The 25,434-nt window shown below is 49.4% G+C and overlaps 1 protein-coding gene across 3 annotated transcripts in view; it reads left to right on the forward strand.

Annotated features, from left to right (window-relative positions):
- plcd1a (phospholipase C, delta 1a) overlaps nt 1–25,434 on the forward strand; it is a 178,731-nt gene that overhangs the window by 86,570 nt on the left and 66,727 nt on the right. For all 3 annotated transcript variants that reach the window (XM_038798567.1, XM_038798568.1, XM_038798566.1), the window contains one exon: nt 11,680–11,844. In XM_038798567.1, coding sequence (XP_038654495.1) covers nt 11,680–11,844 — 165 coding nt within the window. The remainder of the gene's footprint in view (nt 1–11,679; nt 11,845–25,434) is intronic.

Raw genomic sequence — 25,434 nt, forward strand, 5'->3', positions numbered from 1 at the left:
CGAGGGGCAGGAGGGGGGATTCGAGGGGCGGGCGACGGGATGTGAAAAGCGGGAGGCGGAATGTGAAGAGTGGTAGAGTGAAAGCCTTTGGCAGCAGGGGCAAAGCCAGTGGCGGAAGGGGCAAAGCCAGTGGCGGCAGGGGCAAAGCCAGTGACGTCGGGGGCAAAGCCAGTGGCGGCGGGGGCAAAGCCAGTGGCGGCGGGGGCAAAGCCAGTGGCGGCGGGGGCAAAGCCAGTGGCGGCGGGGGCAAGCCAGTGGCGGCGGGGGCAAAGCCAGTGGCGGCGGGGGCAAAGCCAGTGGCGGCGGGGGCAAAGCCAGTGGCGGCGGGGGCAAAGCCAGTGGCGGCGGGGGCAAAGCCAGTGGCGGCGGGGGCAAAGCCAGTGGCGGCGGGGGCAAAGCCAGTGGCGGCAGAGGGAAGGCTGATGGTGGGAGGCAGGAGCCAAGGAGAGGGAGAGCAAAATTGAGAAATCAGAAGAAGCATCCCATTGGTCAGGTAAAGAAGCCCGAAGATCGGAATTTCAAGTCAGACAGCAACAGGATAGATCAAGGTAAACATAAATAGTGTTAATCCCTGATAGTGCAAGTAGTCCTGTATGTGCCTGAGAGAGAGAGAGAGGTAACATTATCTGAGTGAACTCGCCCATCAGCAAGTGCACACTTTACTGCGTACCCTTCGGATTCAGTTGTGTGACAGCAGAAAAAAGTTGCTGAAATGCCGAGGAATAAGTTCAAACACACACATTTGGAATGTCACGAGCCTGTCTTCTCTTCCGGCATGTGTGAAAAATCTTCTCTCTCTTGCTGCAAAAGTCAGGCATGTTGCTGAAGCAAACCCGTGTCAAACCCGTCGCAACACTTTGTACTAAAAGAACAGAATGCTGATTGGTTGGTCAGCCAGCTCTTGCTGAGGCGTTGACATGGAGAAAGCAACGGGGGACTGTAGGCTCCCAAGCTCTCCAGTATGTCAAAAACTAAAACGCAAAGCAGCCCAGAGAACCAGTCCTTGCCTATGAATCTATGTCACTTCTAGCAAATGAAAAGGAGTCACATGATGAGCGTGACTGATTATCTTAAATTAGCTGTTCGGCGTTCTCATGATTACTCCGCGAGTACTGCCCATTGTTGCATTGCCATGGAGAACTGTAGGCAACTCCAACTCTCGGGTAATTTGGAAAAGGCCCTTTTGTAGGCAGAGAATGGGGAGGTGGGGGTTTCTGTGCATGATTGTAGGATATGCCACTTCTCGCAAGCGAAAATGGGCCACGTCACGAGCTTGAATCGTGATCTTAATTTGGTTGTGTAGCTATTAGCAGACTCAGGATTGTTCAACAAGTGCCGCTCGATTGTAGAATCCTATCCGACAGTAGATGTTTTGTTTTGGGTTTTGCAAGTGCGGACTGGTCGAGTACGGTCTGTACTCTGCCTCTTCTGAACAGCCAAAGGAATAGGCTGTTTGGTTTTAGCAGCCAGTCGTTGGTTCATTTATGTGTGCGGGATGTGACATGGGGACCTGTTCGCTACAAACAAAAGTGATATGTTCACGCCTTGCATTTTTACAAAATTACCCGTGAGCTTGTCGTTCTCTCTTGTTGTATTATGAGGATAGGTTGGACAGACTGGGATTGTTTCAGCTGACGATTAGAAGAGTGAGGGGTGATTGATTGAAGTGGATAATAAGATTAAATGTTCTCAATAAGGTGGATGTGGGAAGGATGTTTTCTCTTGTGGGTGAGCCCAGAATTAGGAGGAACTATTTTAGGACGGTGATAAGAGAGATTTTATTTTTCTCTTGAGGGTTTTGCGACTTTGGAACTCTCTGCCTACGAAGACGGTGGAGGACGGGTCACTGAATATTTTTAAGACAAAGGTAGATAGATTCCTGTTAGACAAGGGAATCAAAGGTCATTGGGGGTCGATGGGAATGTGGAATTCGAAACCAGCAGATCAACCATGATCTCGAATGGCGCAGCAGGCTCGAGGGGCTGAATGGCCTATTCTCCTATCTTCTATGTTCATCATTGCTTTCTCCATGGCACTGTCTCAGCCAATTAGGTTTGACTTACCAATCAACAACCTTTATCCTGAAATATAAATTGTTATGGTTTGAAATTTGACATTGTGTTTGTGCCGATGAGCAAAAAGCTTGAGCCACAAGGCTGCCGTCCGAAATATCCGTGTTCTCTACTACCAAGTGACGATATCTTTGCGCTCTCACGCTCTCTCTCTCTCTCTCTCGCACGCGCTCCCTCGCGCTCTCTCTCGCACTGCCGATTGGGCTGATTTTATTGTGAATTAGAAATGGTCCCCATTCACCTCACTGGACTGGGAAGCCCCAAGTGTTTGTATTCCTAAACTTGCCCGAAGTGGGGTCTACATTTAGCAGCATTCCCGGGCACAACCATATTCGGCTGCTTCATCAATGACCTTTCCATCGTAAGGAGCGGCACGGTAGCACAGTGGTTCGCACTGTTGCTTCACAGCTCCAGGGTCCCAGGTTCGATTCCCGGCTTGGGTCACTGTCTGTGCGGAGTCTGCACGTTCTCCCCGTGTCTGCGTGGGTTTCCTCCGGGTGCTCCGGTTTCCCCTCACAGTCCAAAGATGTGCAGGTTAGGTGGAATGGCCATGCTAAATACATAATAGGACAACACAAGGTATTTACATTGTGTACCCTGTGTTGCCCTATTATGTATTTTCTTTTCATGTACTAATTGATCTGTTTGAGTTGTACGCAGAAAAATACTTTTCACTGTTCCTCGGTACACGTGACAATAAACAAAACAACAACAACCTTCGTGTCTAAAAAGGTTAGGTGGGGTTACTGGGCTATGAGGATAGGGTGGAGATGTAGGGTGCTCTTTCCAAGGGCCGGTGCAGACCCGATGGGCCGAATGGCATCTTTTTGCACTGTACATTCTATGATAAGGTCAGAAGTGGGGATGTTTGCGGATGACTGCACAATGTTCAGCACCATATGCGACTCCTCAGATAATGAAGTAGTCCAATAATAATGAATAATAATAATCACTTATTGCCACAAGTAGGCTTCAATGACGTTACTGTGAAAACCCCTAGTCGCCACATTCCAGCGCCTGATCAGGGAGGCTGGGAATTGAACTCGCGCTGCTGCCTTGTCCAAGTGGCAAGTTACGTTTGCACTGCATAAGAGCCAGGCAATGACCACATCCTAGAAACGAGGATCTAACCATCGCCCTTGATATTTAATGGCATTACCATCGCTGAATCCCCCACAATCAACATCCTGGGGGTTACTATTGATTGGCCACATTAATACTGTCAGAGATGAGGAATCTTGCAACGAGTAACTCCCCTCCTGACACCCCCCCCAAATCCCCCACCATCCCCCCACCCAAAGCCTTTTCGCCTTGTGCAAGGCACAAGTCAGGAGAGTAAGGAATTCTCTCCACTAGCGTGCAGCTCCAACAACACTCCAGAAGCTCAACACCATCCAGGACAAAGCAGCCCCGCTTGATTGCTCTCCCTTCCACAATCATTCACTCCCTCCACCACCGACGAACAGTGGCAGCCGTGTGTACCATCCACAAGATGCACTGCAGTAACTCACCAATGTTCCTTAGACAACACCTTCCAACATTTCTCCCCCTCCCATTTGAATTCATGGAATAAAATCTGGAGTTCAAAGATGATCATGAAACCATTGTTGATAATTGGTCAAACCTTTCTGGTTCACTAAGGCACGGTCGCACAGTGGTTAGCACTGTTGCTTCACAGCGACAGAGTCCCAGGTTCGATTCCCGGAGTCTGCACTCCCCCCTCCCCCTCCCCCCCTCCCCTCCCCCCTCCCCCTCTCCCCTCCCGAGCCCCTCTCTGCCCCTCCCGGAGCCCCTCTCTGCCCTCCCGAGCCCCTCTCTGCCCCTCCCTCTGCCCCTCCCGGAGCCCCCTCTCTGCCCCTCCCGGAGCCCCCTCTCTGCCCCTCCCGGAGCCCCCTCTCTGCCCCTCCCGGAGCCCCCTCTCTGCCCCTCCCGGAGCCCCCTCTCTGCCCCTCCCGGAGCCCCCTCTCTGCCCCTCCCGGAGCCCCCTCTCTGCCCCTCCCGAGCCCCCTCTCTGCCCCTCCCGGAGCCCCCTCTCTGCCCCTCCCGGAGCCCCCTCTCTGCCCCTCCCGGAGCCCCCTCTCTGCCCCTCCTGGAGCCCCCTCTCTGCCCATCCCGGAGCCTCTCTCTGCCCCTCCCGGAGCCTCTCTCTGCCCCTCCCGGAGCCCCTCTCTGCCCCTCCCGGAGCCCCTCTCTGCCCCTCCCGGAGCCCCTCTCTGCCCCTCCCGGAGCCCCTCTCTGCCCCTCCCGGAGCCCCTCTCTGCCCCTCCCGGAGCCCCTCTCTGCCCCTCCCGGAGCCCCTCTCTGCCCCTCCCGGAGCCCCTCTCTGCCCCTCCCGGAGCCCCTCTCTGCCCCTCCCGGAGCCCCTCTCTGCCCCTCCCGGAGCCCCTCTCTGCCCCTCCCGGAGCCCCTCTCTGCCCCTCCCGGAGCCCCTCTCTGCCCCTCCCGGAGCCCCTCTCTGCCCCTCCCGGAGGCCCTCTCTGCCCCTCCCGGAGGCCCTCTCTGCCCCTCCCGGAGCCCCTCTCTGCCCCTCCCGGAGCCCCTCTCTGCCCCTCCCGGAGCCCCTCTCTGCCCCTCCCGGAGCCCCTCTCTGCCCCTCCCGGAGCCCCCCTCTGCCCCTCCCGGAGCCACCCTCTGCCCCTCCCGGAGCCCCCCTCTGCCCCTCCCGGAGCCCCCCTCTGCCCCTCCCGGAGCCCCTCTCTGCCCCTCCCGGAGCCCCTCTCTGCCCCTCCCGGAGCCCCTCTCTGCCCCTCCCGGAGCCCCTCTCTGCCCCTCCCGGAGCCCCCCTCTGCCCCTCCCGGAGCCCCCCTCTGCCCCTCCCGGAGCCCCTCTCTGCCCCTCCCGGAGCCCCTCTCTGCCCCCCCCGGAGCCCCTCTCTGCCCCTCCCGGAGCCCCTCTCTGCCCCTCCCGGAGCCCCTCTCTGCCCCTCCCGGAGCCCCTCTCTGCCCCTCCCGGAGCCCCTCTCTGCCCCTCCCGGAGCCCCTCTCTGCCCCTCCCGGAGCCCCTCTCTGCCCCTCCCGGAGCCCCTCTCTGCCCCTCCCGGAGCCCCTCTCTGCCCCTCCCGGAGCCCCCCTCCGTCTCTCCTTCTCCTTCTCCATCAGGATATTCTTGAAACCTATCCCTCAGATCCTAATGTCTGCTTACCACAGAATCCCTACATGTAATAGAAGGAGGTAATTCGGCCCATCGTGTCCATTCGGCCCGTCATGTCTGCACCAACCCTCTGAAAGAGCACCCCACCTCAGCCCACTCCCGCTGACCCCACCCAAACTGCACGTCTTTGGACTGTGGGAGGAAACCGGAGCACTCGGAGGAAACCCACGCAGGCACGTGCAAACTCTGCACAAGATCGGAATCGAACCCGAGTCCCTGGCGCTGAGGCAGCGGTGCTGACCACTGTGGTTATGCATCACATCTTTGTCGAATAATCACTCCTGGGGAGTGACCCGGATATTTTAATAATAATAGTTGTTTGTTGTCACGAGTAGGCTTCAATGAAGTTACTGTGAAAAGCCCCTAGTCGCCACATTCCGGCGCCTGTTCGGGGAGGCCGGTACGGGAATTGAACCCACACTGCTGGCCTTGTTCATACAAACCAGCTGTTTAGCCCACCGTGCTAAACCAGCCCCTGCATTGGGTCACTATATAAATGCAAGTTGTGCTCCAGTGAGTGTTTGCACTGCCTGCTTGCTGAAAATATTGTACCAGCTATGAAATGATGAGTATAATATCACAGCTTGAGATCTGATCTTGCTGTCACAGTGCACAATGTACCGTGTGTGTAAAAAGACGTGTCCAGAGTATGTTGCAATGTATGAAAATGCCTCCCACCCCTCCAGTGACACCATTGAGGGACATTTTGTTTCTAATGCGGTGCATTGGCATTCTTAAAAGAACTTTGGACTCGAGGCTTGAGCTTTTTGATCTGTCATTCGTCACGAGGTTTATGATGCTTTCAATTAGGGTTTAACTGTGCAATGATTGCAAGAGCCACAGTATCCATCCACTTCCAGATTAAGTAGGGTTAGGGAGGGATCATTCCCTAATCCAGTTAGTTCATAACTGACTGACACCACATCTCCAACTCCACTCTGAAACCAGAGTTATACAAACATTAACTCTATTTTCTATCTCCACAGACGCTGCCAAATTAGTTTTTTCTGGAATTTTTTGTTTTTGTTCCATTCATATTCTCCACTTGTTCAGTATTCAGTACGACAATTGTTCAGTAGTCAGTACGACAATTGTACAGGGCATTAATGAGGCCACACCTGGAGTATTGTGTGCAGGTTTGGTGTCCTTATCTGAGGAAGTATGTTCTTGCTATGGAGGGAGTGTAACGAATGTTTACCAGGCTGATTCCTGGGATGGTGGGACTGTCATATGAGGAGAGACTGAATTGGTTAGGATTATATTCATTGGAGTTTAGAAGAGTGAGAGGGGATCTCATAGAAATGTATAAAATTCGAACGGAATTACAGGGTAGATTCCGAAAGAATGTTCCCGATGGGGAGGGAGTCCAGACCTAGGAGTTATAGTTTGAGGTTGGGGGGGGGGGGGGGGGGGGGGGGGGGGGGCAGCACGGTGGCGCAGTGGGTTAGCGCTGCTGCCTCATGGCGCCGAGGTCCCAGGTTCGATCCCGGCTCTGGGTCACTGTCCGTGTGGAGTTTGCACATTCTCCCTGTGTCTGCGTGGGTTTCACTCCCACAACCCAAAGATGTGCAGGGTAGGTGGATTGGCCACACTAAATTGCCCCTTAATTGGAAAAAATGAATTTGGTACTCTAAATTTATAATTTAAAAAAAAAATAGTTTGAGGTTGAGGCGTAAGCCTTCGAGGACTGAGGTGAGGAGAAATTCCTTCACCCAGAGATTGGTGAATCTGTGGAAATGACTACCACAAAGTAGTTGGGGCCAAAACGGAATTTCAAGAAGGAATTAGATATAGCTCACTTCAGAAGGGAAGGAGGCAGAAGACGGGACATTGTAGGCCGGTTAGCCTGACTTTGGTCATTAGTAAGATTTTAGAGTCTGTTATTAGAGATGAGATCACGGAGTACTTGGAAGTGCATGGTAAGAAAGGACTGAGTCAGCACGGCTTTGTCAAAGGGAGTTTGTGTCTGACAAATCTGTTAAGAGTTCTTTGAGGAGGTAACAAGGAAGTTAGACAAAGGAGAACCAGTGGACATGATTTATTTAGATTTCCAGAAGGCCTTTGACAAGGTGCCACATGGGAGACTGTTAAATAAGTTAAAAGCCCATGGTGTTAAAGGGTAAGATCCTGGCATGGATAGAGGATTGGCTGACTGGCAAAAGGCAGAGAGTGGGGATAAAGGGGTCTTTTTCAGGATGGCAGCCGGTGACTAGTGGTGTGACTCAGGGGTCTGTGCTGGGACCACAACGTTTCACAATATACATTAATGATCTGGAAGAAGGAACTGAAGGCACTGTTGCTAAGTTTGCAGATCATACAAAGATCTGTAGAGGGACAGGTAGTATTGAGGAAACAAGGGGGCTGCAGAAGGATGTGGACAAGCTAGGAGAGTGGGCAATGAAGTGGCAAATGAAAAATAATGGGAAAAGTGTGAGTTTATGCACTTTGGAAGGAGGAATTTAGGCATAGACTATTTTCTAAATGGGGAAATGCTTCGGAATGCAGAAGCACAAAGGGACTTGGGAGCCCTTGTTCACGATTATCTGAAGGTTAACGTGCAGGTTCAGTCAGCAGTTAAGAAGGCAAATGCAATGTTAGCATTCATGTCAAGAGGACTAGAATACAAGACCAGGGATGTACTTCTGAGGCTGTATAAGGCCCCATTTGAAGTATTGTGAGCAGTTTTGGGCCCCATGTCTAAGGACGGAAAGGGTCCAGAGGAGGTTCACAAGATTGATCCCTGGAATTAAGAACTTGTCGTATGAGGAATGATTGAGGACTCTACTCGTTAGAGTTTAGAAGGGTGAGATTGGATCTTATTGAAATTTACAGGATACTGAGAGGCCTGGATAGAGTGGATGTGGAGAGGACGTTTCCACTTGTAGGAAAAACTAGAAGCAGAGGACACCATCTCAGACTGAAGGGATGATCCTTTAAAACAGATGAGGAGGAATTGTTTTCAGCCAGAGGGTGGTGAATCTGTGGAACTCTTTGCCGCAGGAGGCTGTGGAGGCCAAATCACGGAGTGTCTTTAAGACAGAGATAGATAGGTTCTTGATCAATAAGGGGATCAGGGGTTATGGGGAGAGGGCAGGAGAATGGGGATGAGAAAATATCAGCAATGATTGAATGGCGGAGCAGACTCGATGGGCCAAGTGGCCTAATTGTGCTCCAATGTCTTATGGTCTTATAGCTCTTGGGGCTGAAGGGATCAAGGGATATGGAGGGGTTCGGCGGGATCAGGGTATTGAACTTGATGATCAGCGAAGATCAGAATGAATGGCGGAGCAGATTCGAAGGACCAAATGGCCTCCTGATCCTATTTTCTATGTATGTTTTGATGTATCTATTCCACAATACCCTTAGCAAACAAAAATCTTGTCAGTGTTAATTGATATCCACCCCCACCCCGGCTCAACCCCACCACACTTAGTCTAAAAGACCTTTGCTAATTTGCTTCCTGAATGGAACAGGAGCTGGCTACAGCACAGAAAGAGGCCATTCAGCCCTTCCTGTCGATGCTCGTTCTCTGTGAGAGCAGCTCGGCCAGTCCCATTCTAGTGCCCTCTCCCTGTCACCCTGCAATTCTTTTCCTACAGGATGCCATGCCCCAAATAGGGAATTCAGAAGAAAAACCTTCAGTGGTGAGAATGTGGGCGTCGCGACGACAGGCAGTGGTTGAAGCGAATATTACAGATGCATTTAAAGGGACCCTAGCCAAACGTACAAGGAAGAAGGGGATAGAGATTTCCGATGGTAAATTTAAATGAAAGAAGATGAGAGGAGGCTTGACCGGAGTATAAATACCGCCATGTGCTAGTTGAACCGAATGGCCTGTTCCCGTGTGACCAATGTAATCCCTGTTCTTCATTTCCCCACACCGGGGATTGATTTGGTTTTCAAATGCTCTGCCTCTGCTCCAATACTTCCCTTTGGAAAGCTTGCACTCTCCCGCTCCTCCCATTTCCACTTGTCTGGATAAGTGCAGCTCCGACAATAACTCCATACAGGGCAAAGTAGCCCGCGTGATTGGCACCGCATCCACCCTGCCTCCCGCGGCCAATGATGGACCATGGCTGCAGTGTGTACCATCTACAACTCATCCAAGATTCATAGAATTTCATCGAATTTACAGTGCAGAAGGAGGCCATTCGGCCCATCGGGTCTACACTGGCTCTTGGACAGAGCACCCTGCCCAAGCCCACACCTCCACCCTACCCCCATAACCCAGTAACCCCACTCAACACTAAGGGCAATTTTGGACACTTAGGGCAATTTATCGTGGCCAATCCACCTAACCTGCACATCCTTGGACTGTGGGAGGAAACCGGAGCACCCGGAGGAAACTCACGCAGACACGGGGAGAAAGTGCAAACTCCGTACTGACAGTGACCCAAGCCGGGAATCGAACCTGGGACCCTGGAGCTGTGAAGCCATTGCACTAACCACTATGCTACCGTGCTGCCCTTCAAGGATATCTCCCAGTGCCCAGATCCGCGACTTCCATCAGAAGAACAGCAGGCACCTGGGAACACCACCTCCCAGGTTCCCCTTCCAAACCTCACACTATCCTGACCTGGAACTATAATCGCTGTTCCTTCAATCCCTAACAGCACTGTGGAGGTACCTACCCCACAGGAACTGCAGCGGTTCAAGTAAGGCAGCTCACCGCCACCTCCTCGAGGGTAGTGAGCGTTTTTTATTTACGTTGTTTATTCATCCAAGGGATGTGATCCAGCCGGATAGGCCGGCATTTGTTGCCCGTCCCTAATTGCCCTCGAGGTGGTGATGGTGAGTCGCCGCCTTGAACCTCTGCGGTCCCTGTGGCCCAGGTACACCCACACTGCCGTTTGGGAGGGAGTGCCAGGATTTTGGCCCAGCAAACGTAGTGAACCAGGAGGTGTGTCTCCACCCCTGCTCGAGGCCTACTGAGGATGGGCAAGAAATGCTGGTCTTACCAGTGAGGTCTGGACCCTGGGAAGGAATGAAAACTAAACCGCAACCAATCAATTGACCTTTAACCTGGATCCCATTCCACCCACCCCGGGAGGATGGGTTGGCAGGCCTTTGGCCTACCTATCTATCTACCTTTCAGCTGGCTCTGGGTGTCCTCACCAGGTTCTGTGTCCTAACCCAGAATCCCAAAAGATTAGTATATTACTAGGGAGATAAATGGAACGGGGAGTGGAATATAAACATAGGGAAGTTTTACTGTAGCTGCACAGAGCCTTGGTGAGAGCACATCTACTCTCTAACTTAAGGAAGGATGTAGTTGCCTTAGAAGCCATTCAGAGAAGGTTCACTTGACTAATTCCTGGGATGAAGTGGTTAGCTGATGAGGAGGAGGTTCAGCAGTTTGGGCCTATGCGCACTGACTGGAGTTTGGAAGAATGAGGTGATCTTATTAAAGCATACAAGATCTTGAGGGGACTTTTGACGGTGTAGATACTGAGAGGATGTTTCCTCGTGTGGGAGAGGTGTGGATACTGAGGGGATGTTTCCTCGTGTGGGAGAGGTGTGGATACTGAGAGGATGTTTCCTCGTGTGGGAGAGGTTTGGATACTGAGAGGATGTTTCCTCGTGTGGGAGAGGTATGGATACTGAGAGGATGTTTCCTCGTGTGGGAGAGCCTGAAATCAGAGGACATAGTTTCACAATAAGGAGTCTCCCGTTGAAGGCTGAGGAGAATCGTTTCTCTTTCAGAGGATATTTGGTTAGTCTGGGGTATTAATTTCCCCAGAGAGCAGTGGGGGCTGAGCCATTGAAAATGTTCGAAGCTGAGTTAGATTTTTGATCGATAAGAGACTCGAGGGTTTTGCGGGCGGGCGGGGGTGAGGGTGCTGTAAAGAGAGTCAAGGCCACCATTCGATTAGCTGCGATCTTTTTGAATGGGGGAGCAGACTCAAGGGGCCGAATGGCCTACTCCTCTTTGGTGACCTTGTTTTTTTAGGGGTACCCAAAACGTCTACCGTGCCAGTGTGTGGTAAACGGAACAGCAGCATTGCAGCGAGCACTGCACTCCCGATTAGGAAAGGGAAAAGGCAGTGTCATTCCCAAATCCCAGTTGAGATTGTCTGACAGCTGCTGGTGGCATTGATGTTTATCCGGCTCGTACTGAGTAAGTTTGGTGTCTGGGAACCAAACGCTGCCCTTGCCTGATGGGGGAGTTCAGTTCACCTTGTCCCTCACTGCTGAGTCTGTCAGACGCCATGATGTTCCCGCTCTCCCCTCATCTCCATTCACATTCCAGGTTAATGCAGCTTTAGTTAGATGACGTCATCGCCGCCTTCCACGTCCCCACACTATCCCTGCCCCATTTCGGACGTGCCTGACATCCTTCTGGCTCCCACTACCTTTGCCCACCCTCTGTTGCCCTTTCCTTCCTTGCCCCCCCCCTCTCCGGTTGCTTTTGCTGACTGATTTGCTATTTTAATTTTGCTTTTTTCTCCCCCACAAGGCTTCGTCAACGATGACGACCTGAAAGCAATGCTGAAAGGCAGTAGCATGCAGAAGATCAAATCCAGCTCCTGGATGAAGCCCCGTTTTTACAAGCTGCTCGAGGACTGTCAGACGGTGTGGTACGACTCGCAGAAAATCCTGAAGTCGGCCAGGGCCCAAATCTGTGAGTCAGCCCCTGGAACCTGTTCCACGTTTTAGTTTTTTTCTTTATTCAGAAACGTGCGGCCTTGCTCAGCTATTCGATTGCAGAGGCAGCACGGAGGAAAATTTAAAAAAAAAACAAAATCCCTCAGCGAGTTATATTGATCGAGGAGCTTTCAAAGTTCAACAAAGGTGCCTTTCCAGAAGGTGCACGGGTTGTGGTAATTAATGGGAGAATTGAGGGAAGAACAGAAAGGCAAGGGGAGAATAGCAAGGTGGTGGGAAGGAGTCTTTTGTTTGAGGTGGAATGTCCACACTGTCCTTGGCCGTGGACACAATGCCAGCCAGGGATTCCTCCTCTGTCTGTGGGGAAACAGGCGAGGAATAGCAGCAGAGATCGCTGGTGGTTAACCCATGGTCAAATCGTTTGCTGGCCAACACTCAACCATGCAAGCCCACTCCAGCCGTCCCACCATTTTCCTGGATGATTTGATTGCCATGTCCCAGCATAGTCACTGAACAGTGACCAGGAGCCCAGGGGCCTTTCTCTACATCGGGCGAATCCGAGATCAGTCAATTGTGGATACATCCCAGTTGCTGCAGGGTGGGCTGGCACTCACCTGGGTAACTGTTCCGTTCCGATTGGCTGAGGGAAGCTGGTGGAAGTTGGACATGTGGGGTGATCAATGACAGGGCAGCATTGACGGGGCAGTTGGCAGGAGGAGGTCATGTGATGGAGTCTCCAGGAATTCATCCGGTCAGAGTTGGCAACCTCCAAACCATCCCCTCCTTATTCATTTAGCTGGTTTAGCACACTGGGCTAAATCGCTGGCTTTTAAGGCAGGCCAGCAGCACGGTTCAATTCCCGTACCATCCTCCCTGAACAGGCGCCGGAATGTGGCGACTAGGGGCCTTTCACAGTAACTTCATTGAAGACTACTCGTGACAATAAGCGATTTTCATTTTCATTTCATTGTATAAAATGGTAGCATAATGTTCCGTTGAAGCACCTTGGGTCTTTCCATTATGTTAAAGACTTTATAGAGCTATTGTTGAATTTGGTGGCCATTTTGTAGATTCTGATATGTGTCTGAAGACGTTTGATGGAGTTGGATGCTCAGAGATTGTTTCCGCTGATCCGGGAATCTAAAACATTAGGGGCCAATCATTTAGGACTGGGCTGAGGAGATATTTCTTCACTCGAATGATTATGAATCTTTGGAATTCTTTACCACGAGGGCTTTAGATGCTCCATCATTGAACATATCTAAATCTGGGATAGACAGAAATTTGGTCCATCAGGGAATCGAGGGATATGGAGTGCGGGGCAGGAAAGTGGAATTTAAAATAAAAAATTATTTCATGGGATGTGGACGCCCCATTGACCAGCATTTGCATTGCCCGTCCTTAATTGCCCTTCAGAAGGTGGTGGTAAGACGGCTTCTTGAACTGCTACATTCCATGTCATGTAGGTAAACCCACAGTGTTGTTCGGGAGGGAGTTCCAGGATATTCACCCATCTGACGACTGGAGGACTTTAGGAATACTGGATTCCAAGTATCGGGCAATTTAAGGGTTAAAAACCTGGAGTTAGAGTGTGTTTGACTGCAAGGGTCATGTTTTTTAAATAAAATAATTCTGTTTTCAGGGCTTGGGAGTTTTTAGCAGCCATAAGGTGAAATTGACAAAGAATGTGTCTTTCAGTCTCGGCTAATGGACTGTGGTTTGACTGGGGAAATCTCTGTGGACTTGATGTGCTTTTCAGCCTGCAGAGATCATTTGTTTTTTCAGCTTGGGGAGATGAGGTCACTGAGGAATATACAGAGATATTTTGAGAAGCTGTGAAGTGAGGCGGGTTTTGGAAAATGTTGTGGAGTTTTTAAAGGGAGGAAGCTGTGGAGAGAGGCAGTTTTTGGAGAAAGCTTTGGAGAGAGGAGTTGCATTCTGATCTGCCTGATGATGAGCCCACAATTCTCCCACAGTAAGACAGATTGAGTTGTATGTTTATTTTCTTGTTGTTTAGTGGGAAATTGAGTAGTAGTGTTTGTGTAAATTGCACGTTGCTCTTTTTGGGTGTGAAGTTGACAAAGTTTAATATTATATTCATAATAAAGTTTTGTTTTAAAAATAAGCAAATTCCTATTTCATCAGTGCATCTCTCCAGGAGCCAATCATTCTTTCCACACAGTCTTTCAAATTCACTAAATGTTGGGGTTTTGGTCCAGTATCGCAGCCATTGTTGGGGTCTGGTCTGCGATTGTAACACTCAGAAATGATGAAGAAAGGGCAATGTTGTATTTCAAAGTCAGCATGGCGAGTGACCTGGAGGGAACCTCCAGGTGGTGGGGTTCCCAGGTATCTGCTGCTGTTGTCCTTCTCGATGGTAGAAGCCATGAGTTTGGAAAGTGCTGCCTAAGGAGCCTTGCTAAGTTTCTGCTGTGCATCCAGGGCTGCCCCAACGCGCCGATGGCGGAGGGAGTGATTGTAGGATATGGTTGATAAGGCTGCCAAATCAAAGTGAAACCCAAGATCAGCCATGAATGAATTGAATGGTGGAGCAGGCTTGGTGGACCATGTTGTCTACTCCTGTGTCCTTGTGTTATGGTGTTTGCCCAGAGTGTTGGGCACAGTGGGCAGGTGCCTGACCTACTCCCAGTCCACTCGGTTCTCAGCTTGGTTGGGATAAGAGGATTCTGTACTTTTCACATTCAGAATGATTCACATTCACATTCGGAATGATTCACATTCACATTCAGAATGATTCACATTCACATTCTGATTGATTCACATTCTGATTGATTCACATTCTGATTGATTCAGATTCACATTCGGATTGATTCACATTCACATTCGGATTGATTCACATTCACATTCGGATTGATTCACATTCACATTCAGATTGATTCACATTCACATTCGGAATGATTCACATTCACATTCAGATTGATTGAGATTGGGGTGGCATGGTAGCACCATGGTTAGCACTGTTACTTCACAACGCCAGGGACCTGGGCTCGATTCCTGGCTTGGGTCACTGTCTGTGCAGAGTCTGCACCATCTCCCACTGTCTGCGTGTGTTTTCGTCCGGGTGCTCCGGTTTCCTCCCATGGTCCAAAGACTGTGCAGGTTAGGTGGATTGGCCATGCTAAATGGCCCCTAGTGTCCAAAAAGGTTAGGTGGGGGTTACTGGGTTAGGCTTAAGTAGGGTGCTCTGTCCAAGGGCTGAAGCAGACTTGATGGGCTGAATGGCCTCCTTTTGTTCTGTAAATTCTATGATTAGTCATCCAGCCCTTGTCACGTGGGTAATACAAGAATGCTGTCTGGTCACACAATGGGGAAACCCCTAATGGTGCATACGTGGAATAACGGGGCAGGATTGTGAGAGAACTTTGCAGGATAGTGCTTAGTACAGGGCGGCACCGTGGCGCAGTGATTAGCACTGGCCAGTACCGTGGCGCAGTGATTAGCACTGCTGTTTCACAGCACCAGAGACCCAGGTTCAATTCCGGCCTTGGGTGTATGCTTTCTCCCCGTGTCTGCGTGGGTTTCTTCCGGGTGCTCCGGTTTTCTCCCACAGTCCAAAAATGTGCAGGTTAGGTGGATTGGCCATCCTAAATTGCCCCTTTGTGTCAATAGATGTGCAGGTTTGGTGGGGTTACAGGGATAGGGTGGGGGAGTGGGCCCAGGGCGGGTGCTCTTTCAGAGGGTCAGTGCAGACTCGATGAGCCAAATGGCCTCCTTCTGCACTGTAGGGATTCGAAGATCGTCCTTGGACCCTTGCTTTGCCCTCGCTTTGCTCAGGCAGTGGTGAAACCACTTCAGGTGCAGCACGGTAGCATAGTGGTTAGCACAATGGCTTCACAGTGCCAGGGTCCCAGGTTCGATTCCCGGCTTGGGTCACTGTCTGTGCGGAGTCTGCACGTTCTCCCCTTGTGTGCGTGGGTTTCCTCCGGGTGCTCCGGTTTCCTCCCACAGTCCAAAGATGTGCAGGGGTAGGTGGATTGGCCATGCTAAATTGCCCTTATTGTCCAAAAAATTAAGGTAAGGTGGGGTTACAGTGGTTGGGAGGAAGTGTGGGGATAGGGTGGGGGTGTGGGCTTAGATGGGGTGCTCTTTCCAAGGGCCGGTGCAGACTCGATTGGCCGAATGGTCTCCTGCATTCTAAATTCTGTGGGGGAAAAAACACATTCACCAGTGCGGCAGCAGCAACAAACAATAACCAGGATGAGTAATTGAACAAATAAAAGATGATTAGCAATTCCAAACCACTCCTTTAATAAAACAAAGCCACCTTTGATAAATAAATGGAAAGTTCTGGGAGTACTGGAGACTTGAAAGAAAAGCGAAGTGCTGAAATTACTCAGCAAATCTGGCAGTGCCAGTGTAGTGAGAGAATTAATATATCCAGCCCAATGTGACAACCTTGCAGCCTTTGATAAACTTGGGGTTTACGACGTGCCTTAAGTCATCTTTCCACCCTCTATGACAAGTTGAGTGACAAAGTTAATTGATGAGGGAAGGGCTGTAGATGTCATATACATGGACTTTAGTAAGGCGTTTGATAAGGTTTCCCATGGCAGGTTGATGGAAAAAGTGAAGTCGTATGGGGTTCAGGGTGTACTAGCTAAATGGATAAAGAACTGGCTGGGCAACAGGAGACAGAGCAACAGGAGACAGAGAGTAGTGGTGGAAGGGAGTGTTTCAAAATAGAGAAGGGTGACTAGTGGCGTACCACAGGGATCCGTGCTCGGACCACTGTTGTTTGTGATCTACATAAATGACCTGGAGGAAGGTATAGGTGGTCTGATTAGCAAGTTTGCAGATGATACAAAGATTGGTGGAGTTGCAGATAGCGAGGAGGACTGTCAGAGAATACAGCAAAATATAGATAGATTGGAGAGTTGGGCAGAGAAATGGCAGATGGAGTTCAATCCAGGCAAATGCGAGGTGATGCATTTTGGAAGATCAAATTCAAGAGCGGACTATATGGTCAATGGAAGGGTCCTGGGGAAAATTGATGTACAGAGAGATCTGGGAGTTCAAGTCCATTGTACCCTGAAGGTGGCAACGCAGGTTGATAGAGTGGTCAAAAAGGCATACAGCATGCTTGCCTTCATCGGACGGGGTATTGAGTACAAGAGTAGGCAGGTCATGTTACAGTTGTATCGGACTTTGGTTAGGCCACATTTGGAATACTGCGGGCAGTTCTGGTCGCCACATTACCAGAAGGATGTGGATGCTTTGGAGAGGGTGCAGAGGAGGTTCACCAGGATGTTGCCTGGTATGGAGGGTGCTAGCTATGAAGAAAGGTTGAATAGATTAGGATTGTTTTCGTTGGAAAGACGGAGGTTGAGGGGGGACCTGATTGAGGTCTACAAAATTATGAGAGGTATGGACAGGGTGGATAGCAACAAGCTTTTTCCAAGAGTGGGGGTGGAAAGTTTTTTACGCAGAGGGTAGTGGGTGCCTGGAACGCTTTACCAGCGGAGGTGGTAGAGGCGGGCACGATAGCATCATTTAAGAGGCATCTAGATGGGTATATGAATGGGCGGGAGCAGAGGGAAGTAGACCTTGGAAAATAGGAGACGGGTTTAGATAAAGGATCTGGATCGGCGTTGGCTGGGAGGGCCGAAGGGCCTGTTCCTGTGCTGCTTTGTTCTTTGTTCTATGTTCAAGGATGTGTATTCAACTGTATTTTATATAAATCCCTTTGGGAATTCCAGGATATTTCCTAATGTCTTAAAACATGCTGGGAAGGCAGATTAAGCTCTTTACCGTTTGTGACTAGGTGTCAACACGAGACCCTATTTCAGAATAATAACAGCAAAATTCTGCGGACTCTGGAACCATGGGCTGTGGGTGTCACTGGCTGGCCCGGCATTTATTGCCCATCCCTGAGGGCATTTAAGAGTCAACCACATTGCTGTGGGTCTGGAGTCACATGTAGGCCAGACCGGGTAAGGACGGCAGATTTCCTTCCCTGAAGGACATCAGTGAACTGGGTGGGTTTTCCAACAATCGCCAATGGTTTCATGGTCGCCTTTAGACTTTTATTTCCAGATTTTTATTGAATTCAAAATTCACCACCTGCCATGGCCGGGATACGAACCTGGGTCCCCTGAGCATTCCTGTGGGTCTCTGGATTACTCGTCCAGCAGCAATACCACTAAGCCATTGCCGCTCCATCTGAAATCAAAACAGAAAGTGCCGGAAAAGCTCAGCAGGTCTGGCAGTATCTGTGGAGAGACAAACAGAGTTAACGTTTTGAGTCCGTTTGACTTTTTGACAGAGCTAAAGAAAGAGAGCGAAATATGCTGGATTATACAGTGTTTCAGAGTGGGTGGAACAGAGTGGAAGGTCAGTGATTGGTGGGAGCTTGGAGAGATTGCAATAAAGAGGTGCAGGGCACAAGATGGGAAGCATTAATGGCAGAACGAAGGACTATAGAAGGTGCTGAATTCCAGCCATGGGACCGAGAGAGACCAGTTGTAACAATATGTGTATTGTAAGGAATACAAAGGGTTAACAATAAGATGTTAATACTTCACACCACTAGATGGAGATAAGGAGCAGTTGTATAAATATCATGTGGCTCCTGGGATTCTGGGAGAAGGCGGTTAGGTGTGAGATAGATCAGTTGCATAGCATAGGGTTCTGTAGTAAGTTTATTCAGTAACTTTAAAAAAAAAAATAATTTTAGATTACCCAATTAATTTTTTCCAATTAAGGGGCAATTTAGCGTGGCCAATCCACCTAACCTGCACATCTTTGGGTTGTGGGGGTAAAACCCACGCAGGCACAGGGAGAACGTGCAAACTCCACACGGACAGTGACCCAGGGCCGGGATTCGAACCCGGGTCCTCAGCACTGTAGGCAGCAGTGCCAACCACTGTGCCACCCTTATTCAATAACGTCTAATTAGTTTTATTCAATAACAGGCGCCGGAATGTGGCGACGAGGGGCTTTTCACAGTAACTTCATTGCAGTGTTAATGTAAGCCTACTTGTGACAATGAAGGTTATCTACATCTTTTACACTTACTTATTCCTTGTTGACTGGCTAGAATCTTTAATTTAGTAGTGTAAATAAATCAGCTTTGTTCAATAACTCCGCTTGATGTTCTTTGTTAACACTACGTTCTCAAGACATCCTGACACACCCAACAGAGAACATCACACAAGTTATTTGGACTAGCTTCATCGGGACACTGAAGGCTAAAAGGAGATTTAATAAGAGGTTCTTTGAACAACAAAGGGTTTTGTTGGATTGAACCTTTTTTTTTCCATGCAGAGCGAGACAGTGATGAATTATGTGGCATCTAGAACACAGAATTTGTCCTTTTCAACCCAACTGGTCAATGCTAATTTTATGCTCCACACAAACTACCTCCCACTCTCCATCATCTCACTGTCAGCGTCTTCTATTCCTGTCAAACCCGGGTCTTTATCCAAGAACGCAATTTAAGGTATGCATGTTATTTGCCTTGTGGCAGCGAGTTCCACATTATCATCACTCTCTGAGGGACAAACTTTCTCTTGAATTCTTCATTGGGTTTATTATTGGATTCATTACCAATCTGTATCTGTGGATACATATGGTGATTCCTCACTTAATGTCAGAGTTGGGTTCTTTAAAAGTGCGACTTTAAAGGGCAGCATGGTGGCACAGTGGTTAGCACTGCTGCCTCACAGCGCCAGGGACCCGGGTTCAATTCCGGCCTCGGGTGACTGTGCGGAGTTTGCACCTTTTCCCCGTGTCTGCGTGGGTTTCCTCCGGGGGCTCCGGTTTCCTCCCACAGTCCAATGATGTGCAGGTTAGGTGGATTGGCTGTGCTAAATTGCCCCTTAGTGTCCAAAAGGTTAGGTGGGGTTACTGGGTTATGGGAATAGGGTGGAGGTGTGGGCTTAAGTAGGGTGCTCTGTCCAAGGGCCAGTGCAGACTTGGTAAGCCAAATAGCCTCCTTCTGCACTGTAAATTCTACCAACTGGACTAACTATATAAATCCTGTGGTATAAGAGCAGGTTAGAGGCTGGGAATTCAGCAGAGCATATTCCTGACTCCGCAAAGCCCGTCCGCCATTGACCAGGAGTGTGGTCAGGAGTGTGATGGAATACTCCCCACTTGCCTGGATGAGTGCAGCTCCAACAACACTCCAGAAGTTCAACACCGTCCAGGATGAAGCAGCCACTTGATTGGCACCTATCCAGCACCTTAAAACATTAATTTCCATTCCACCGACACACTGTGGCAGCAGTGTGTCTACAAGATGCACTGCAGCAACGTATAATGGTTTATTTGACAGCAATGTCCAAACCTGCGATGCTTACTATCCAGGAGCAAATGGAGGTTCCCCTCCAAGTCACTCACCACTTTGACTTGGAAACATCTATTTCTTCGCTGGGTCAAATTCCTCGAACTCCCTCCAACTAGGCACTGTGGATGTACCTTCAACATCATCATTCCTACGAAACTCATCTCCAAACTCCGTGGCCTTGGCCTCAGCTCCTCCCTCTGTAACTGGATCCTGAGCTTTCTAACCCACAGGCCACAATCGGTAAGGATAGGCAACAACACCTCCTCCACGATCATCCTCAACACTGTGCCCCACAAGGCTGTGTCCTCAGCTTCCTACTATACTCCTTATACACCCATGACTATGTGGCCAAATTGCCCTCCAACTCAATTTTCAAATTTGCTGATGACACCACAGGAGTGGGTTGGATTTCAAACAATGACGAGACAGAGTACAGGAATGAGATAGAGAATCTGGTGAACTGGTGCGATGACAATAATCTCTCCCTCAATGTCAACAGAATGAAGGAGATTGTCATTGACTTCAGGAAGCGCAGTGGAGAACATGCCCCTGTCTACATCAATGGGAGCTTCAAGTTCTTAGGTGTCCAGATCACCAACAGCCTATCCTGGTCCCTCCCATGCCGACACTATAGTTAAGAAAGCCCACCAACGACTACTTTCTCAGAAGATTGAGGAAATTTGGCATGTCAGCTACGACTCTCACCAATTTCTACAGATGCACCATAGAAAGCATTCTTCCTGGTTTTAGCACAGCTTGGTATGGAGCCTGCTCTGCCCAAGACCGCAGGAAATTACAAAAGGTCAATTCCCGCTGCCTCAGAAAGGCCAGCATAATTAAGGACCCCACGCACCCCAGACATACTCTCTTCCACCTTAGGATGTGGAAGCATTGGAAAGGGTGCAGAGGAAATTTACCAGGATGTTGCCTGGTATGGAGGGAAGATCCTCTGAGGAAAGGCTAAGGGACTTGAGGCTGTTTTCGTTAGAGAGAAGAAGGTTAAGAGGTGACTTAATTGAGGCATACAAAATGATCAGAGGATTAGATAGGGTGGACAGTGAGAGCCTTTTTCCTCGGATGGTGATGTCTAGCACAAGGGGACATAGCTTTAAATTGAGGGGAGATAGATATAGGACAGATGTCAGAGGTAGGTTCTTTATTCAGAGAGTAGTAAGGGCGTGGAATGCCCTGCCTGCAACAGTAGTGGACTCGCCAACACTAAGGACATTCAAATGGTCATTGGATAGACATATGGATGATAAGGGAATAGTGTAGATGGGCTTTAGAGTGGTTTCACAGGTCGGCGCAACATCAAGGGCCGAAGGGCCTGTACTGCGCTGTTATGTTCTATGTTCTTCCATCAGGAAAAAAATACCAAAGTTTGAGGTTACGTACCAACCGACTCAAGATCAGTTACTTCCCTGCTGCCATCAGACTTTTGAATGGACCTACCTCGTATTAAGTTGATCTTTTCTCTACACCCTAGCTATAACTAACATTAGGGCAGCACGGTAGCATTGTGGATAGCACAATTGCTTCACAGCTCCAGGGTCTCGGGTTCGATTCCGGCTTGGGTCACTATCTGTGAGGAGTCTGCACATCCTCCCCGTGTGTGCGTGGGTTTCCTCCGGGTGCTCCGGTTTCCTCCCACAGTCCAAAGATGTGCAGGTTAGGTGGATTGGCCATGATAAATTGCCCTTAGTGTCCAAAATTGCACTTAGTGTTGGGTGGGGTTACTGGGTTATGGGGATAAGGTGGACGTGTTGACCTTGAGTAGGGTGCTTTTTCCAAGAGCCGGTGCAGACGCGATGGGCCAAATGGCCTCCTTCTGCACTGTAAATCCTATGATATTCTGCAGTCTGTCCTTCCTTCCCTATGTACGGTATGCACTGTTTGTATCGCATGTGAGAAACAATACTTTTCACTGTATACTAATGCATGTGGCAATAATAAATCAAATCAAATCCATCACATAGACTGCAGCGGTTCAAGAAGACGGCTGGTTTAGCTCACCAGGCTAAATCGCTGGCTTTTAAAGCAGGCCAGCAGCACGGTTCGATTCCCATACCAGCCTCCCCGGACAGGCGCCGGAATGTGGCGACTGGGGGCTTTTCACAGTAACTTCATTGAAGCCTACTTGTGACAATAAGCGATTTTCATTTCATTTCATCACTGTCTCAAAGCGCACTAGGGTTGGGCAATAAATGCTGGCCTAGCCAGCGACACCCATGGTCCATGAATAAATTAGCAATAAATGCTAGCCTCGCCTGTGTCCTGATAGCCAGAGCAAGGATCGAGATACCATTGAGAGCGTGGAGCTATATAAATGAGTCTCAAGTTCAGCCTGCGTGGGCCATCAAAGATAAAGCACTTTTAATGGGGCCTGTACTAGTTTTACAGACTCAGTATTGTGGCTTGGCAGAGGTGTGGTGGAGCACCCTGTTTCCCTCATTTATCCTGGATTGTCTCATTCCCTGGGTTGGGCCCACTGTCCTGCCAGCAAGATTAATTGTTGTTGCAACGTAACCAGATGTTTGAATAAGACCAACTTTAAAAAAAAAAGAGCAGGAGTTGGCCATTGAGCCTGCTCCGCCATTCAGTAAGATCATGACTTATCTAATTTCCTGTCTCCCCATTACACTTTCACTCCCTCGTCCGTCAAGAATCTATTTAACTCGGCTTTTAACCACGTTCGATGAGGGCTGGTTTAGCTCACTGGGCTAAATCGCTGGCTTTGAACGCAGACCAAGGCAGGCCAGCAGCACGGTTCGATTCCCGTAACAGCCTCCCCGGACAGGCGCCGGAATGTGGCGACTAGGGGCTTTTCACAGTAACTTCATTGAAGCCTACTCGTGACAATAAGCGATTTTCATTTCATTTCATTTCATGACCCAACCTCCCTGGTCTCCGGGGAAGGGAATTCCACAAGGCAGCTGACCCTCGGAAAAAAGAATTCTCCATACCTCAGTCATAAATGAGAGATCTTATTTTTAAATCCTCTCTGTATTTAAACCCTGCCAAGCCTCCCAGACCCATCTCTCATTCTTCCAAACAGCAATGAGTACAGGCCCAGCAGCCAGCAATCGGCCTAGTGAGCCTTCTTCAAACTACCTCCAATGCCATATGTCCCTCCTTCAGGCAACCAGAATGCAGGCCGGTGTCTTGGTCCACGGGTTGGCTGCCTCTTCACCATCCCAATCTGGAATGGGAAGGGAGACATCCTCTGTGTTTATTGCTAACCCACAGATTCTGTTCTCTGGACACCAAATCCATTCCCTCTTCTTGGCCGCGAAGCGACCTGAGCGGGATCTATACCGGCGTTCCTACATTGTCGCTGGGGTTAAAAATCTGGGACTGCCATCCTAACAGCGCCGTGGTTGGGACTACGCCACGTGGACGGCAGCGGTTCCAGAAGGTGGCTCCCCGCCAACTCTTCGAGGGCAGTTAGGCACGGGCAATGAGTGCTGAGACAAAACCAAATCACTGCGGAAGCTGGAATCTGAAACATAAAATGCTGGACAATCTCTCGGGTCCGACAGCATAACGTTTCAGGTCAGGATGACTCTCGAAGGGTCATCCATATTAAGAACCCAGACCAGACCCCAGCAATGGCTCGGATATTGGACAGAAATGCCAATAGAAGACCATGAGGAAAGGATACCTTGCTCCAGGGAGTGATTTCACGAAGAATTAGGGATATGGTTTATTAAAACAAACGTCATCACTGAGACTATATTAAATCATCTTTAACATCAGACCAGAAAAATAGCTTACAATTATCCCTTAAACAATGCTACTCAATACAGCTACCCTTAACTGCAATCTTTATTCCCACTCAAACAACAGAAAAAAAATCATCTCCGCTCTCAATCCAATGTTAAATACATTTAGCACTCAGGAATACCTGCCTTGCAAAGATGTTCTTTTAGCCTGTTTTAAAGAAAAAGATCTGAATCCTGTCAGAACCATGCAGAAACTCTGGCTGTGTTTCTTTAGAAGCTGCTTCAGCCGGTTTCAGCTGACCCGACTCGCCCTCTTCTGAACTGCTTTGAAAGAATCTGCTAATCTATCTACAGGCATATCTTTAACTGAACTGAGATGCTTGACTTCTGCCCACATCTCCAGCTAACTCTGCTTTTCTGCAAAATTCCTTGATACCTTGTCTCCTCCCAGTAATTATATCATCTTATCAAGCTGAAATCGAATTAACTCCGGAGGGAATCTCCTTAATCCAAACAACATTCCGTTAGCCCAAGCTTTTTCGACGCCTTAACTGCACTCCTGGTTCCCAAAATCTTTCAACCCAGGATTCTTTAAAAATACTACTGCAGCAGTCAAACGCACCAACCCAGCATTTAACCCTTACTACACCTAATTCGTATAATACAATGAGGCACGATCTTCCCAAATGTGAGCAAAGTTCCTGAGCGAGCACATTTCTCTGCATGTTTCTCTGCACTCGCAGTGCTGAGACACATTTGGCTATTCAATACGACTCGCGTTGAATTAAGGAAATGGGGTATGTGCATCCGATGACCCCATAGCCCCGTTTTTTACAACGGGCACCTCTGCTCGTGGAACTCCCCGATGTAGCGATCTCGGGACGCCATTTAAAAATGGCGTCCTGATCTCCGAGCCCCACAGGAAAAAAATCCCCGACCACCCCTTCAGCCCGAATCAACATGGGAGGGTGGGATTTTCCAGCATTTTCTGTTTTCATGGGTAGCACAGTGGTTAGCACTGTCGCTTCATAGCTCCAGGGGCCCAGGTTCGATTCCCAGCTGGGTCACTGTCTGTGCGGAGTCTGCACGTTCTCCCCGTGTCTGCCTGGGTTTCCTGCGGGTGTTCCGGTTTCCTCCCACAGTCCACAGACATGCAGGCTAGGTGGATTGGACATGGTAAATTGCCCCTTCGTGTACAAAAAGGTTAGGTGGGTGGAGGTGTGGGATGCTCTTTCCAAGGGCGGGTGCAGACTCGATGGGCCAAATGGCCTCCCTCTGAGCTATGATTCTACGATTATCCTTGCCCAGCCATGTCCAATCAATGAATAACAAAATAAATCGAGGATTCTTTTCACAAAAGCAATGCTCAGCTTGAAAAGCTTTAGCAACTTGATCCACAAGAGTAATCGTAAGATGATGTAATTACTGGGAGGAGCCAAGGGAACGAGCATTTTGCAGAAAAGCTGGGGTGGCTGAATGTTAGTGGATTAGGAACGGTTGGACAGGTTTGTATCTGGAGTTCTCAACAATAAGAGGTAACTTGATTGAAACAGTTAAGATCCTGAGGGGCATGGAC

Source organism: Scyliorhinus canicula, chromosome 5 (assembly GCF_902713615.1).
Source record: "Scyliorhinus canicula chromosome 5, sScyCan1.1, whole genome shotgun sequence".
NCBI lineage: Eukaryota > Metazoa > Chordata > Chondrichthyes > Carcharhiniformes > Scyliorhinidae > Scyliorhinus > Scyliorhinus canicula.